The 16,179-nt window shown below is 57.5% G+C and overlaps 6 protein-coding genes across 6 annotated transcripts; 4 read left to right on the top strand and 2 right to left on the bottom strand.

Annotated features, from left to right (window-relative positions):
* Positions 1-155: 155 nt before the first annotated feature.
* On the top strand, positions 156-2,196 carry KU70 (ATP-dependent DNA helicase II subunit 1; the record flags this gene model as incomplete). The annotated part of the gene is made up of 7 exons (XM_056207483.1): positions 156-278; positions 304-421; positions 448-553; positions 581-1,036; positions 1,063-1,177; positions 1,211-1,438; positions 1,465-2,196. 7 exons carry the CDS (start codon positions 156-158, stop codon positions 2,194-2,196), a joined length of 1,878 nt encoding a protein of 625 aa, XP_056063458.1.
* A 10-nt stretch (positions 2,197-2,206) lies between these two features.
* On the bottom strand, positions 2,207-3,088 carry SPS19 (2,4-dienoyl-CoA reductase [(2E)-enoyl-CoA-producing]; the record flags this gene model as incomplete). Its single annotated transcript, XM_056207482.1, has 1 exon — positions 2,207-3,088. The coding sequence occupies one exon, from the start codon at positions 3,086-3,088 to the stop codon at positions 2,207-2,209; it is 882 nt and encodes a 293-aa protein (XP_056063457.1).
* A 635-nt stretch (positions 3,089-3,723) lies between these two features.
* MVES1_002656 (thiamine diphosphokinase) lies at positions 3,724-4,735 on the bottom strand (the record flags this gene model as incomplete). The annotated part of the gene is made up of 4 exons (XM_056207481.1): positions 3,724-3,833; positions 3,867-4,071; positions 4,098-4,283; positions 4,310-4,735. The coding sequence occupies 4 exons, from the start codon at positions 4,733-4,735 to the stop codon at positions 3,724-3,726; spliced, it is 927 nt and encodes a 308-aa protein (XP_056063456.1).
* A 45-nt stretch (positions 4,736-4,780) lies between these two features.
* AIP1 (WD40 repeat-like protein) lies at positions 4,781-9,087 on the top strand (the record flags this gene model as incomplete). The annotated part of the gene is made up of 4 exons (XM_056207480.1): positions 4,781-4,918; positions 4,945-6,484; positions 6,521-6,532; positions 6,791-9,087. 4 exons carry the CDS (start codon positions 4,781-4,783, stop codon positions 9,085-9,087), a joined length of 3,987 nt encoding a protein of 1,328 aa, XP_056063455.1.
* A 42-nt stretch (positions 9,088-9,129) lies between these two features.
* On the top strand, positions 9,130-14,400 carry MVES1_002654 (uncharacterized protein; the record flags this gene model as incomplete). The annotated part of the gene is made up of 1 exon (XM_056207479.1): positions 9,130-14,400. One exon carries the CDS (start codon positions 9,130-9,132, stop codon positions 14,398-14,400), a length of 5,271 nt encoding a protein of 1,756 aa, XP_056063454.1.
* A 38-nt stretch (positions 14,401-14,438) lies between these two features.
* On the top strand, positions 14,439-16,109 carry DPH2 (Diphthamide biosynthesis protein 2; the record flags this gene model as incomplete). The annotated part of the gene is made up of 1 exon (XM_056207478.1): positions 14,439-16,109. One exon carries the CDS (start codon positions 14,439-14,441, stop codon positions 16,107-16,109), a length of 1,671 nt encoding a protein of 556 aa, XP_056063453.1.
* Between the last annotated feature and the right edge of the window lie 70 nt (positions 16,110-16,179).

Here is a 16,179-nt window from a genome sequence, read left to right as displayed (position 1 = left end):
CGTGGCCCCAACCAACCTCCACACGTTTCCTGTCGCGATGGGCCCAAGCGAGGAGGCGCAAGCTGTGCCATGGGAGGTGCGCTGTATGCTAGCGCTAATCTCAGAATTATTCGCACCGCGATGTCGTGTTATTTGCAATAGACTGCGGACCAACCATGCATGCCAACGTCGACGGCGAAATTCCACTGCTCACGGCGTTCCGCGCCGCTGAGAAATTGATGGAGAACAAATTAGTGAGCTCGCCGAAAGACTATGTCGGTATTATGCTATGGAACACGGTACGCTACACACTGCTCATTCAAGGCGGAATCCAAGATGACGACAGCAAATCGCGGGCGATACCGGCCGAACACAGTCGAATACACACCCATTGAGCAGGTCAATGTCCCGGCCACGTACGGATTGCAGCAGTTGCTTGAAGGCACGTACGCGACCTTCTGACACCAGCGAATAAAACAAGCTCCAAAGCGATGGAAAAGCGATTTGCGCCTGCGCACACGCCCATGCGTATCGACAATGCGCTCGCGAATGCGCTCCAATTGCTCACCACCTCGTGCGTGCCACATTGTGCTGACCGCAGCGTCAAGGCAGGCACACGCCGTGTTTTTTTCATTACAAACCAGGACGATCCATTCCCTGGGAATGACAAGAAACTGGTCCAGAAGGCGAGTATTGAGAAAATGAAGGAGTTTTACCGGCGCGGGATCGATGCAGAGCCCTTTTTTCTGGGCTCCGCGGCACATCCATTCCAAGTAAACTTGTTTTATGCTGAGATATTTGGTGTATATGATGACGGGCTTATTGAGGATGCGCTGCGGCCTTGGCGACTCCGTCTTTTACAGGACCAAAATGTATCCAAGGTAAATTCGTGGGACTCTACGACCAAGTGGAAGGAGCTCGACGAGCAGATGGACGGGCGTGACATGCCGAAACGCGTCATATTTGATTTAATGCTTGATCTTGGCGCAATTGCAAAGAAAGACGCGGACGACAGACACGCCAAGGCCCAGTCCCGTTGGCGGATCCAAGTGAAAGGGTGCGTTGATCTTGCACTTACCACAGCTATGCACTTATCTCAGAAGCCGCTGTTGAAATGCCAGTGCGCATTTCGTCGTACGGGAAAGAAGATCCAGAAGATTTTGACGAAGTGATAGCACACCAGCAAGTGTTTGACACGGTACGTTTATTTGTTTTCGCACACTCACTCAAGACAACCGGAAGCATTGTAAGGGACGCAAAGCCTGCAGGCGCATATCAAGTATCGAGCGGCTCGACGGCCAGCTTGGAGACACGCATCATCCTTTCTGAGGACGAGATCAAAGCGCTGCGTGTATTTGGCCGCGTACCTGGGATAACGCTGCTAGGCTTCAAAGATATCTCTACACTCAATTATTTGGACAATGTGAAGCACAGCTATTTTATATACCCGTCCGATGTGGTACGTCGGTGCAATGCTTACGCCAGGAATTCCCAGGTAGCAAATGCGTATTTACGGCGCTGCTGCACGCCATGCATGCGAAGGCGAAATATGCGCTAGCGCTGTTTATGCCGCGTGAAAATGTGATCCCTGCATTTGTTGCACTGCTTCCACAGGCAGAAGAAATCGACGAGGACGGCGCGCAGATTGTGCCACCAGGCATGAATATGATCATTCTTCCGTACGCAGACGACCTCCGGCAAGCGCCACAGGCGCCGACAAAAGAAGCCAACGCGGAAGAAGTCAGTGCGGCAGAGAAAGTAATTGACAGCTTTTTGCGCAAAGAGCCCTTCAATCCCGATACATATACGAACCCAGTCTTGGCGCACCATTACAACGTGCTGAAAGCTGTCGCGTTCGAAAGGCCACTTCCTCCGTACCGCGATGGGACTGTCCCCGAGTATTCGTTGATCGGCCAGCGCTCTTTGCATGCGATTCGCGCATGGAACCAAGCGATACACGCTGACCCACGCACGTCTATGCAAGCCCCAAAGGCGGAAGCGCGCGCGGCGCACAAAGTAGAGCCCATGTCGAAGGAACGCGACGCGGAGCTGCGCTACTTGCATCAGCAAGGGCTTTTGGTCACGGTGCGTTTCCCGCCAAACTCACACCAGCTCAATGTACCGAGCTTGCGCTTGGCGTGCGAGCAATACGGACTGCCGAGCAAAGGACGCAAGGTCGACTTGCTCAGTGCATTAGACAAATACATAGCTTCTTGAAGGTATGTGCTTACAATTTGGACCCCTTGAAGAGCTCCCCAAACGACTTGGGATCCAACACACTATCGGGGTAGGGCAGCCAAGGCGCGCGGAAATGCACATGGCCGCCATCGACAACCATGATCTGACCGGTAATCCAGTTAGCAGCCTCGCTAAAAAGAAAGACGGTAGCGTTTGCAATGTCGTGCTTGGAGCCAGGACGTTGAAGAGGAATGAACGACTCCACGATGTCCTCGCCGCCTTGCGGCACGAGACGGTCGGCTCCTTCGGTACCGGCGATCAGACCGGGCGCAATGCAGTTGCTGCGCACGCCAAAGGGCCCAAGTTCAACTGCAAGTGCATTAGAAAGCGTATCGACACCTGCCTTGGCGGCGGAAGCAGCCGCCTGCCAGGGAAGGCCCGAGTAGTGCAGCGTCGCAGAGATATGGATGTAGGTGCCGCGCTGCTTCTTAATCTCGTCGAGCGTAGCGCGCACCGTATTGAACGTGCCGAGCAAGTCAATTTCCACAATCGTGCGGAAGGCACGAGAAGAGAGGCCCTCAATCGGCGCCATAAAGTTGCCCGCAGCGCCGCAGATGACAAAGTCAATCTTGCCAAACTTTTCGAGGGTAGCTTTGACAGCAGCGTGCAAAGAATCAATGTCGCGCACGTCTGCAGGCGCGGCAAACGCCTCGGATCCCGTGTCCTTCGAGAGCTGCACAGCTGCGGCCTGAAGCCGGTCGGCCTTGCGGCCCAAAATTGTGGCCTTGGCGCCGAAGCGCATCAATGTTTCCGTAACACTGTAGCAGATACCGGATCCTCCGCCCGTTACAAACACAACCTTGTCTTTAAAAAGGTCCGGCTTGAAGACCGAAGTCGCAGGCACTGCCGCACGCTTGAACGGTTCCGGCATGGTGGAGTCGTACCGGCGTTTCCCCGTACGCGCCGCGCCGACGCACGGACGCGTATTAGGTAGCACGCACGTGATTATGTTGCAGTAATACACGTGATAAAAGCGAAGGTGCAAGCAAACGTGGCACCGCACTGCTTCTCTACCGTACTCGTTGCGCTGAAAAATGGTACGTTGTGCCGGTGGCGCGCTCCGTGGATATCGTACTAACAGCCGCGCAGCCTTCTCACAAGTCTATGCGCACGAAACTTAAGATGGCCAAGGCTCAGCGCCAGAACCGGTATGTATTTGGACGTGTTGCGCAATGCAGCGTGCGGTGCTGCAGTGTGTGACGCCCAAACAAGCTCGTCGATGCAGTATGCTAACTATTCAGCTCCATCCCTAACTGGTTCCGCATGAAGACGGACAACAAGATCCAGTACAACAAGAACCGTCGCCACTGGCGCCGCACCAAGCTGGGCATCTAAACGATGTCGCAGTACTTCACTGTGTTTCTCACCATCATGTCGTGCTACGCCACATATGCCCTTTTTTAGGATGGGACGGTGCAGTTGTTTTCGTACTGGTCTCGCTTTCTAGTATGAATGAAAAAATAAAGCTGGAGATGCACTTTAACTATTTTTCCTTTGCGCCTTGCCTCACGGTGTAGGCAAGCGCAAGGGCGTGTGAATGCACTCTAAGATTGCGGTATAGTGTTCTTCGTTCTCAAACGTAAGCATGCCGTGGCGAGCGAAAAAGTCTGCCACCACTAGGGTCAGTATAGCTTGCCATCCGTACGTACCGAGCGCGCAATTCGGCTTGAATTCCAACGTCTCCACGCGCTCCAGGACGGCGTCCTTGTCGAGCAGCTCGAACGACTCCGCCTCGCCGTCGACAGGTGCCAAGACAATCTCGGTAGATGGCAGCGCCAGGTCGTAGGTAAACTGCATCTCGGGCTGGTACCATCCCGCGTCTGTCTTGTGAAAGTAGCTTATGCAGCCAGTTTGCTGCGATGAGTGCGGAGCGTACCTACCTTGATATACGGCGTAACTTGCTCCTCTGTCAGTCCCGCCTCTTCGTAGCACTCGCGAATCATAGACGCCATGGGCGCATCGCCCGCAATAATTCCTCCAGCAACGGAATTATCATAGTAGCTCGGCCACGTTTGCTTGGTACGCGATCGTTTCGATACCCATATGCGCCCGTCGGGTGTATACGCCTGGTGTCAGCTTGCCGTGTGCGTACCGTGAGATGTACACCAAACGTGGCAAAACCAAACAGCGCACAAGCCGCGCGCTCGAGTGTAAATGCAACGTGCGAACGCGATGCAGACCCGTGCGCGCGCGCGTATACTGCGTATGGCTCGTCTCGCCAGCCGTCCAACGGATCAGGAAAAATGCGCCGTGCACGCATCCAAGCCACAAGCGCGCTCATAGCCGCTGTACGCTGTGCACGCGACGTGCCGTGCGCCAATGTCACAACATCGTGTGCACCATCCTCCTTAATTACGAGCACGTCCGACAGCGTCTCGCGCAGAAATTGGCGGATAGCATCAAGAACACGCGGCTGCACAAATCCAATCTGCACGTCGTCCAGGACGAAGGCGTGCAGTGCGCGGTCGGTCCATGGGTCGCAATTGTGGGCCTTGTGCAGTGCCGCGAGCAGCGTCATGGCAAAAAGCACGTGGCACTGCGCACAGTCCACAGTGCCACTACCATGTCGTTGACACGCACAGGCACGTACGCGTCAAATCCCGTGACTGTACGCGGGACATGCACCAAGCTAAGCGCGAGTTCGCGAGGCGACAAAGTTGCCTATGGCCACGGCCGCACCGTCGTTGTGCGCGATTTGAATGTACGTGCCATGCATGCTGACCGTAGGCGCCGAGCAACACACTGGTGTATGCGGAGCACACGCACCATGTCACCGTTGCGCGCTTCAGCCCCAGTGGCTTTTACATGGCGAGTGGCGATACAAGCGGCTCGGTGCGTGTATGGAGCTTGGATGGCGAAGAGCGAATCCTCAAGCTCCACGTCCAGGCCATGTCGGGCCGCATCACGGACCTGGTCTGGGACGGGGAGAGCAAGCGGATTATTGCGGTGGGCGAAGGCCGTGAGAAGTTTGGGCATGCATTTCTTGTTGATTCCGGCTCGAGTGTCGGTGAGATCAGCGGGCACAGCAAGGTTATTAACGCCGCTGCCATTCGCGCTCAGCGCCCATTCAAGGCTGTCACGGGCGGCGACGATGCGAGCGTGATATTCTACACGGGCGTCCCGTTCAAGTACGCCAAGACACTTCGTGTGCATACACGCTTTGTGCAGGATGTAGCGTACATGCCCGACGGTTCCGTGTTTGTCTCTGCCGGCTCGGACGGCCGCGTCTTTGCCTACGACGGGCAGAGCGGCGACGTGCTTGGCGAGTTTAAAGACGGGGAAAGCGCACATGCTGGCACTGTATATGCCGTCAGCTTTGCACCTGCGCCCGCGCCGCATCTCGTGTCCGTGGGTGCGGACGGGCATGTGAAGGTATGGGACGTGCACACGCGCGGCAAAGTTGCAGCGTACGAAGCCGGGCAAGAAGCTGGCGACAAGCTTGGCGCGCAGCAGGTGGGCGCCGTGTGGGCACAGCGAGAGACAATTCTTAGCGTTGACGTTGCTGGGCGCATGCACAGGCTTACGTTTAGCGGCAGTGCGCTGCACCTCTGTGACATGCTTGTAGGTCCGACGCAGGGCGTCACTTCGCTGGTGCGCAGTGCTGCATCGACGCTTGCAAGTTCGTACGACGGGCGTGTATATGTGTATGCAGACGATGGACGCGCCTCGATGATCCCTGCTCCGCTCCCTGCATCGCCCAGCATTGTCGCAATGGGCGCTGAGCAGTCTTGCACCGTGCTTGCGGCCTTGGACGACGCTGCGCGTGTGCTCAAAGACGGAGCGTACACGTACGTACCTCTCCAAACTTACCACAGCAACCTCACTGCAGCACTGCAGGGCCAGCCCAAAGCGATGGCGAGTGCACAAGCCACGAGTTATGTGCTTACAGACAAAGGCGTGGACATTGTGCGCGATGGCCGCGTCACGCACTGCAGCAGCGCCGCATTGGGCATGCCAAGTGCGCCGACGGCCGTGAGTGTTTCGCGCGATGGAGCAAGTGTCGCGATTGGCGCTGAAGATACCAAGGTGTATCTGTTCTCCACGCACGAGAACGGCTTGGACGCAGCCGGAACGCTTGAGAATGGTCGTAGTGCTATTACTGCGCTCGCTTTTTCGCCGGACGCGGCGCTGCTTGCGGCGGGCGAGTCTACGGGCAAGATTTTTGTCTACGATGTTGCAGCGCGCCAAGTAAAACTGACACAGTGGGTATTCCACACCGCCAGGATCAATGCGCTGGCGTGGTCCGAAAATGGAGCGTACTGTGCGAGTGCGTCTTTGTATGTATCCCCGTAACTCACCGCAGGGACACGCATGTGTATGTTTGGTCCGTCGCACGGCCCATGAAACGCGCCGAGTACAAAAATGCGCACGCAAACGGATCTATCGCAGTAATGTGGATTGACCACACGACCATTGCATCTGCGGGTGCAGACGCCGTTGTACAGACTGTACGTAACCTCCCGCTAACCTTTAGTTCGCCTTCGCGCCGCCGTAGCCTCCACACGGTTGTAGGATGTGATTTGTAATCGGCCGAACGTCGGCGCTACGCCCCCGCGTTTCTGCATCTTGCTAGCCATGTCGCTGCCCGACCTGGTGGGTGGCGCGCAGTGTGGTCCCGTGAACCCACTTCAGCAGCTTGGGAAGCGGTTTGGACAAGACCGCGCGACGCCGTTTGATGCGCAGCGGTCGTCCCCTGCGCCGCAGGCGGCGTTCCGCTCGCGGCCCATGGCGCAGGCCGACGACGCTGCGTTCTTTGCGCGGGCAAACGACGCTGTGGATCCCGGCGCGCACTTCCATGTGGATCAAATGCGCCAGGCATTGCCAACGGTCCGACCACAAGGAGCTGATTGGCGCGATATGGAAACGTCTTTTCTGCAGCATCCTGCATCGATGGCAGGCTCCTCGCGCCACGCCGCTGCGCAAGCGACGCCTGCGTGGGCGCATGATTTCATGAAACACACGGCGCCGATGCCATCGGCGGTGAAAATGGAGAGCGCTCCGCGAAGTGCGCCGTACGCCATGCGGATGCCCGCATTCCAGCGCCAGTTTCGTCCGCCCATGCACGCGGCTCCGCAACCCATGTCTGTTCAGCGCGATACGCTGGATACCTTGAGCAACACGGTGTGGGACTCGGCGTTTACTGCGGTTGATGCGCAGCATGGTTTGCACGAGAGTGTGGCGAATGCGCTTCCTGCCGCTGAAGCGCTCCACAACATGGACGCTGACGCGCTTGCACAAACCGCAGAGCGGCTTCTTGCCTCGGTGCAGCACGATACCAGCGACAAGTTTAAGCAGAGTCAGTTTATGGAGCTTATGCGCAAGCTGCGGGATCGCCAAGCCGAGGTGCACGGCGCCGAAATTGTTGGGCACGGCACGCACAAAGGCGAAGGGCGCGCCGCGCGAGGCCCCCCGACGCAGGAGGAGCTCGATCAGATGCGCGAGGAGGCGAGCCGCTCGATGCACCGCAGCACGAACAATGTTACCCCGCCTGCACAGATCCTCCAGCTGGACACGGCACAAGAGCTGAGCGAGTACTTTGCGCAGGAAGACGCGGCACGGCGCAGCGAAGCGGAGCGCAATGCCGCGCATGATCCTCGCAATGTGTTCCAAGGAGACGGCGGCGATGTCTTGGAGAGAATGCGCGAGGATGAGCAATACGTACGGCCGCCGCCTGCGGAAGAAAACATCTTTGCGGCGGAAATGAATAAGTGGACAGGTATGGGCGCCAACGTCGCGCGTGCTGGCCCCGGATGGGAGGAAGATTTGTCCGAGCGTGGCGGTGCGCAGGAGCAAGACGACGAGGACTTTGTTGGGCGCGCATGGGAAGGCGCCAAAGGCAAAGGGCGCGTTGGGGCACAAGAGGCCGAGTGGGCTAGGCTGCAAAGCGACTGGGACGAGTTTGAGGCGAGCGAACCTTCTATCCGCCCCACGGCCCAAGCGCCGTTCCCATTCGAAGCACCTGCATACTCTTTTAACGAAAACAACCCGTACGCGGCGTCGCGCACACACCACCATGCGATGCACGCCACGCAGATGGACGCGGTAGCGGAAAGCGTGCTGGAGCACGAGGCGGAAGTCCAAAACGATCCGTCCAAGTCCTCGGCGTGGTACAACCTAGGTCTGCGCCAGCAGGAAAACGAGCGGGAAAAGCAGGCGATTGCCGCGCTGCACAAGGCCGTCGCGCTGGATCCGCGCATGAACGACGCATGGCTCGCGCTCGCCATCAGCTACACAAACGAAAACGAAAGAGAGGCTGCGCTGGAGTCGCTTGAGCGCTGGATCGAAGTGAATGATACCTATGCGGATGTGGTCCAGAAATACACGCCGCGCGAGACAGGCACGCACGGCCGCGTGGCTGGTATTTTGATGGCTATGGCGCGTGCAGGAATGCCTGGCAGCACGGAAGTGGATGCCGACATTCAGGTTGCGCTTGGCGTTTTGTTCAACTCTTCCAGTGAGTACGACAAGGCCGTAGATTGCTTTGCGACTGCACTTGGCGTGCGCCCTGAAGACTGGCTCCTGTACAACCGCATCGGTGCAACGCTGAGTAACTCGGGGCGCAGCGAAGAGTCGCTCGACTACTATTACCAGGCGCTTGCGCTCCGTCCGGGGTTTGCACGCTGTCATTTCAATCTGAGCATCTCGTGCTTGAATTTGAAACGCTACCAAGAAGCAGCGGAACATGCCTTGACTGCGCTTACTCTGCAGCACGCATCCGAAGAAGAGCTTTCTGGTGGCGAGCGTGGCCAAAACACGAGCGTATGGGAGATTTTGCGCGTCTCGTTGGAACTTATGCAGCGCCCCGACCTCGCGCGCCTTGCCTCAGCCCGCGACCTGAACGCCATTCAGCTGCACGACTTGCTAGGGTAATCTGTAGACCACGCGACCTCCACATAGGAATACGCATGCGCCATGGCAGTGCCAGTTGCCACCATGGCCCAGGATTTGCACACGGCCAGGCGTGCGCTGCTGGACGATGGCCGCGCGGAAGAGGCCATCACTGTCAACCAGCGTGCGCTGATTGATAAAATCCTTGCGCGGTATTCGGCAGAATTTACCGTGTTTCGTGAGCTGCTGCAAAACGCGGACGATGCAGGCGCAACAGACTGCGAGCTGCGATTCGCGACGAGCGCCACCGTCGCGCATACCTTGCTGCCTGCGCGGACAAATCCCGGCCCGCAGGTCCCGGATACCACGGCGCCACTGACGCAATGGACTTTCCGGAACAATGGCAAGCCGTTCAGCAGCGATGACTGGAACAGGCTGCGACGCATTGCGGAAGGCAATCCGGATCCCGACCGCATCGGTGCATTTGGTGTTGGCTTTTATTCTCTCTTTAGCATTTGCGAAGAGCCGATCGTATTTTCCGGGAGCGAGCTGATGGGCTTTTTCTGGAAGGGAGATGCGCTGTTCACACGACGCGCCAATGTATCGGACCCGCAAGTATCGAGCAATGGCGTGCCATGGACAACATTTCTTATGGCACTGCGCGAGCCGACGCCGTTTCCTGAATCACCACTTGCACTGTGCCGCTTTTTGGCCACGTCGCTCACATTCACGGCAAATGTACGGCACGTAGCGCTCTATGTGGACGACCAGCTGCTATGCCGTTTGGAAAAACACACTGGGTCGCCGCAGCCAGTGTCTGCGTCGCGCCACTTGAATGGCCGCTCGCCGGGGAAACTGCTTCAGGTGAGCACGGTCGAATCCATCGCGCTGCGCGTAGATTTGTACGTCGCACGCATGGTGCTGTTGGAAGCAGCAGCCGAGGCCGAGCACGAGAAACCCAACTTGAAACAAACGCTCTTGTCTGCTTTTTCGCGCACGGCCGGCGCGGGGATTACCTCTATGCTCTCGAGTGCGTTTGGCGGGCTCACAACAAGCACGTCGAGCGCTGCAAACGACGCGCTCGATGCACAGTCGCTTTTGGAAATGGTGCACTCCACGCTACACCTCCGCATTGCCACCGCACACATTCGCGTTTCTCTCGACGCTGCATTTTCCAGAGAAATTGAGCGCAGCACCAAGAAACCGCTGCCAAAACAAACGTTGCTGCACATGGTCTACATGGGCAAGGAAGAATATGACGCGACGACCGCGTCGGATGCCAAAGCAAGCGACACGCACTATTCCGATCTGGACAAGCATACACGCCGCCTTTTTTCGGGGCTCATGCCGAGCCTCGACGCGCAAGGCCGTGTGTTTATTGGGTTCCGCACGCACCAGACCACCAGCTTTAGTGGGCATATGGCCGCACGTTTTATTCCCACCGTCGAGCGCGAGTCGCTCGATTTCGTCGATCGGTACTGTGCGCGCTGGAACATGGAACTGTTGGCCATCGGCGGCTACCTTGCCAGGGTCATGTACGAGGCGGAGCTGCATCACATCGGCGAGCGCTGGGCGCAAGGCACGCTGGACGCCGAGCACAAAGCGCACGTCGTTGCGATGGCGCTCCATGTGATGCGCTTTTTTAGCTTCCATGCTTCTTCGCCTTCGAAACGCGTCGCAGCGACGCTGGAAGACACATTCTTTGCTTGCTGCTCAAAACCATGCATCTCGCTGCTCTCGACGCATGGCGCGCGCTCGTCCGACCAAGTGCGATTCCCAAGCGCACTACTCTCCGACTTTATACAATCTCTTCCCGTGATTCCTGCAGAGCTCATTGAAAAAGCAGAAACGTTTGTACTGCAGCTTCGCGCACGCGATCTGGTGCGTGACATCACGATGGACGACGTGTTTGCAGAGCTTGGCGGCCGTGCTTTGTCGGTACCTGAGATGGTTGCGTGCCTGAATTGGTGGATCATGGTCGCAGAGCACCCTTCGTACGACGCTGCATTGCTTCCCCGCTTACTCCAAAATGCTATGGTTATGATGGAGCCCGAAGGAGACGCAGTGTCGCGCATCCAAGCGCTCTCGGATGTACGCACCGTACTGCACACACAAAAAGTGCCGCCGCACGTCCCATTGCCCCCTACTTGTCTTGTGTACCCAGTTTCGCGCCAGCTGCGCGTCCACGAACTGCAGCAAGTATTTGGCTGGAGCGAGCTGAGCATGGCCGAATGGATTGACTACATGATTTCGCTCGACACATCGCCAGCGAAGCAAGTCGCCGAGCAGCACGGACTTACACACGACGCGGCGAATGCAGAAAAAGTGTTTGGCACACTCGCATGGGCGTGGAGCAACTTGCCGAATGCGCAGCGTACACATATTGCCGCAGCGCTGGAAACGCTGCCGTGCATCCCAACGCGCCTAGGGATGCGCAAGCCAAACGACGCCTACTTTTCCAGCGTGTCCCTCTTTGAAGATCTCGCCGTGGTGACGTTTCCTACACTTGCCGTCAAAGGAAATCTGGAAAAGGTACTCGACGCGCTGCATGTTCGCCGGCACGTAGAAATTCAGCTCATCTTTGACCGACTGATTGCCGCGGGCGATTGGTCGCATGCTGAGCTGATTGGGTATCTTACCAAGCACCGCGATCTCTTGAGCAACGTGGAATGGGAGCGTCTGCGCAGCACCGCCATTTTTCCAAAAGAGGACATGGACGGGAACAAGCGGTACCAAGCCGCGGAGCTGTACGAGCCCGTAGAAGAGTTGCGCGCGCTTGGCCTTCCCGTTTTGGACTGGGGGCGCTCCTGGCGCACCAACTCGGACGAGGCACGCTTCCTTGCTACACTCGGTCTCCGAAAGCAGCCGCCGCTTGCTGATATTCTCACGCTTGCATCGGCGGTTAACACGGACGCAGCGCTCCGCCGGCGTGCATTCCAGCATCTCCTCGACAAGTTTAGCGGCGTGTACGCGGCTACGTATACCATGTCCATTGCTAGCAAGCACGCGTTTGTTCCTGTCAAGGACAAAGGTGTACTGCTGCCGCCCTCGCAGGTATATACAGACGGAGGCGTCGCTGCAATGGACTTTCCCGTGGCCGACGTCGCGCCTGTAGATGCGCTCAAGCTGAAACTGCGCGCGCACCCTGAGAGTGCACAGCTGGTGCAGCGCTTGCTGCATGTGCCACCGACGCAAGAGGACCATGCACGCCACATATTCGTCTTTCTTGCGTCCGTGCGCGAATTCACGCAAAAAGACCTTGCGGAGCTGCGCTGCAGAAATGTGATTCCAGTGCGCCGCAAAGAGTCTGTCGGTATGGTAGCGCCGCGCGACTGTTACTTTATGCCCACACACAGTCAATCCATTGCCCCGCAGTACCGCGAAATTTTCCACTACATTGACTTTGGCCCTACCGCCGCTGTGTTTCTGCGCAGCATCGGCGTAACCGACGAGCCGAGCGTGGAAGAGCTCACGCGGAAACTGGTGTCGGATCCTCCGCGCTTTTACGACCTGTGCGGCTCGACAGAGACGTACCTCGAGGTGCTGCGCCGAATCGCCACGCACCTGGACGCGCTTTCCTCCGATACAATGTACACGATAAAGCGCACGCCATTCCTGCTTGCGTTTCGCAAAGGCAGCGCTGATGACGAGGGCGGCGGCGCGCAAGAATACGCGCTGCGCTGCCCGCGCGATGTCGTGATTGTGGACGACGCTCACGCACATATGTTGTTTGCCGCACACATGTATGCTGCGCCGCACGATGATGTGCTGGAGGAGCTGTTGTATGCGCCGCTTGGGGCACAGTATCTTTCCTCCCTCGTCGATGAATCGTACACAACAGCGGGGCAATATCTCGCCGATACGCCTAAAGCGCAGCAGGTCCACGACACGATTTTGGAGCGCACGCCATTGTTTTTGTTTGAGAAAACGATTGCGAGCAGCAAAGAGGTCCAGCACGACTATACTTGGCTGAAGCGTATGTTGCATGTTGTCGAAGTGGACGGCGATGGCCTGCAGCTTACACGCACATTTTCAAGCGGCGACACACAGTGCAAGGATGTGCAGCGGTGCTCTGCCATGGTTACTCTCACGCGCAAGTCGCTTGTGCTGCACGTCGCAGGAAATATGGACGTAGATTGGTTTGAGGTTGCGCTTGCGCTGAACAAGCACTTGCTTACCAGGCAGCATTTGCAAGAAGTGCTTCTGTTTATGACGGTCCTTTCTACGCCACTGCAGAGTCTTAAACGCAAAGGGTTCCATGTGGATAAGATTATGGCGCAGCAGCGGCAAACGCCGAGTGCGCCAGTGATCGCAGCGCCGCAGCTAGACTTTGACGGATGGACGAAGGAGTTGCTACAGATGTTTCCGGATGCGGAGCCTGGGCATGTCAACCAACTTTTGCGCGTGTTTGAAAATGATCACTTGCAGCAGGCGGGAAGTGCGCTCTTACAGGGGAATTATCCACGCGTGCAAACGCAGCGCAAAAGCGAAGCGCCGCGGCCGATCGAGCGCACCGCTGCCACGGCACCTTTGCCCCCTCCGGTGCCTGCAAACTTGAAGGAGCCCTCGCAAATCCCAATGCCACAGCCGCCCATTTCCAGCGGCGGTCTTTTTCAGAGCTGGAAGCAGCGGCTGGGCAATGGCAAACTCTCCTCCCTTGCGTCCGGCTCCTCGTCTATTAAATTACCAGGACAAGCTAATGGCCACCGCATATCCACTTCTACGCCGCCTGTATTGCCACCGCGGCAAGACACCGAGCATGTCGCTTCTTCTGCAAACATCCGGCAGCATGTACAGCAAGCGATCCAAGCATCGCGCCCTGAATCCGCGCGCGTCATCCAGTCCAAGACGCAAGAGCAGGAAGTCCGTCACGCAGCGTCAACCTACTGCGACGTGACCGGTGTAAATACAAACCTTCGCCTCGCCGGCCGAGTGTCTGGCATGAGTGTCTATGTAAGCGCCGAGCTCGACGCGGGACAGACGCTTAACACGCACATGGAAGCACTATACCGCCTTATCGATCTTGTCTACCGCCCCATCGGCACACTTTTCGGCGTCGACCAGCGCTGCCTCAGTGTCTTTTACGATACAAAAGGGCCGAGCATTGCATTCAACCGCGGCGGAAGCATCTTTCTGAACTTGCGCTACTACCTTGCGTGGCACGACGCTAATGTCCAGCATGGACGCCTCACCGAGCCTTTGATCTCCGTCTACTTTTCTATGGCCCACGAACTTGCGCACAACCTCGTCGCTGAGCACAACTCCGAGCACGAGTTTTACTTTTCGAGCATCGCCGAGCAGCACGTGTTGCGCCTCGTCGAGGCACTTGCACGCGCGCAGCAAAATGCTTTGTAAAAATGTTGGTTTGTCGCCACTTTTTTCGCTTTGTCATCATGGCGTCCACGGCCTTTAGCACGACGGACGCTGCGATCATTGCGCATACTGTAGAGCTGGACAGCGATGCAGTACAAGCAACTGCAGCGCATACAGGGAAAGGTATAGAAGCAGTGTATGATGTTGTATGCACTGCAGAGCAGCTGCTTTTTGACGGAAGCGAGTTGATTGCGCCGCCGTTCCAGCGCGTGGCACTCCAGTTTCCCGACGAAGCGCTGTCCGATTCCGTGCCGCTCTTTTATGCACTGAATCGGGAGCTTGCGCGAATATGTGCAGAGCACGATCTTGTACCTCCCCGTTTGTACATTCTTGCCGACACAAGCTACGGAAGCTGCTGCGTTGACGAAGTCGCCGCTGCGCATGTACAAGCAGACGTAGTCGTGCACTACGGGCATGCGTGCTTGAGCCGCACGGCCAAGATTCCTGCGCTGTACACGTTTCCAAAGTACGACGTGGACGTGGGCGCTGCGGTGCACGGGCTGCTCGACGCGGCGCGCTTCTTTACTGAATCGCGTGCCATTCTTCTTACGTACGACGTTGCCTACGCCCACGCTATCGAATCCATCTATACCACATTGCAGGCGCAATGGCCATGGCCCAATGTGCCGCTTATTCTCTCGCGCGCAGATACGCAGTGCAATTACAGAGACAGGCTTGCGGCGCGACGCACAGCGTTCCAAGGCACGGCACCCGCGGCGCCGCACAAAAGCGCCTTATCTACCTCGCTGCTAGGCGCATCCCGCCAATTTACCTTGCCTAGCGGTGTGCAGCTTTCAGACACTGCGGCTTTGTACGTGGGCTGCGAATCGCGCGCCTTGACCCACTTGCTTCTTGCGCTCGGCTCGCAGTACCCCGTCGCCAGCTACGACCCGCAAACAAAACGCGTACGCACGGAAACAGGCAAGACAAACAGGCTGCTGATGCGGCGGTATGCTACTATTCAAAAAGCACGCGACGCTTCGGTGGTGGCGCTTGTCGTGGGCACACTAGGCGTACATGCCTACCTTCCCCTCCTCAAAGAACTGCGCCGCATTTTGACCTCGCCCGTTTCACGGCGCAAAGTGTATACCATCAGTGTTGGCAAGCTCAACCCTGCTAAGCTCGCCAATTTTCAAGAGATCGATGCGTTTGTGCTGGTTGCCTGCCCCGAAAACTCATTATTGGATACCAAGGAATTCATGCGCCCCATTATCACGCCGTGGGAAATGATGCTTGCCGTACAGGCACATGGCGGCCGCGAGGTTGTATGGACAGGTGACTACGAACTTAACTTGGATGCCGTTGTGCACGATGCGCTGCGCGCAGATACCCAACGAAGCGACGACGACACGCCGCACTTCTCGTTTGCTACAGGCACCTATGTTTCTCGCACTCGCTACGGGTCTGCGCAAAACACACATGATGACACTGCCCCTCTTTCACACGCACTCGCGCGCATCGACGTCGCGCCGCACGAGCTTGCCGTTCGCGATCCCAAGTCTGGCAAACTGCTCAAGGTGCTGGATAGCGCATCCCTCGCGCACAGTCAGCACAGGACATGGCACGGACTGGATAGTGAAGAAGGTGCAGACCGTCCTGTAGCGATCCTCGAGCAGGGCACGGCGGGCTTCGCGCAGCGCTACCGCGCTGCGGAGGACCAAGCCCCAGGCGCTGGCGAGGCCTCGTTGTAGATTAGGTAATATGTGCGCGCGTGGACGCGTTTTCTCCACATTGCGCACGCGTCGCGTGGCGCGTGGCAGC

This window comes from Malassezia vespertilionis, chromosome 5, assembly GCF_029542925.1.
Source record: "Malassezia vespertilionis chromosome 5, complete sequence".
In the NCBI taxonomy this organism is placed as follows: Eukaryota; Fungi; Basidiomycota; class Malasseziomycetes; order Malasseziales; family Malasseziaceae; genus Malassezia; species Malassezia vespertilionis.
The sequence above is the reverse complement of the archived record's forward strand: the minus strand, read 5'-3'. Positions and strand labels throughout refer to the sequence as shown.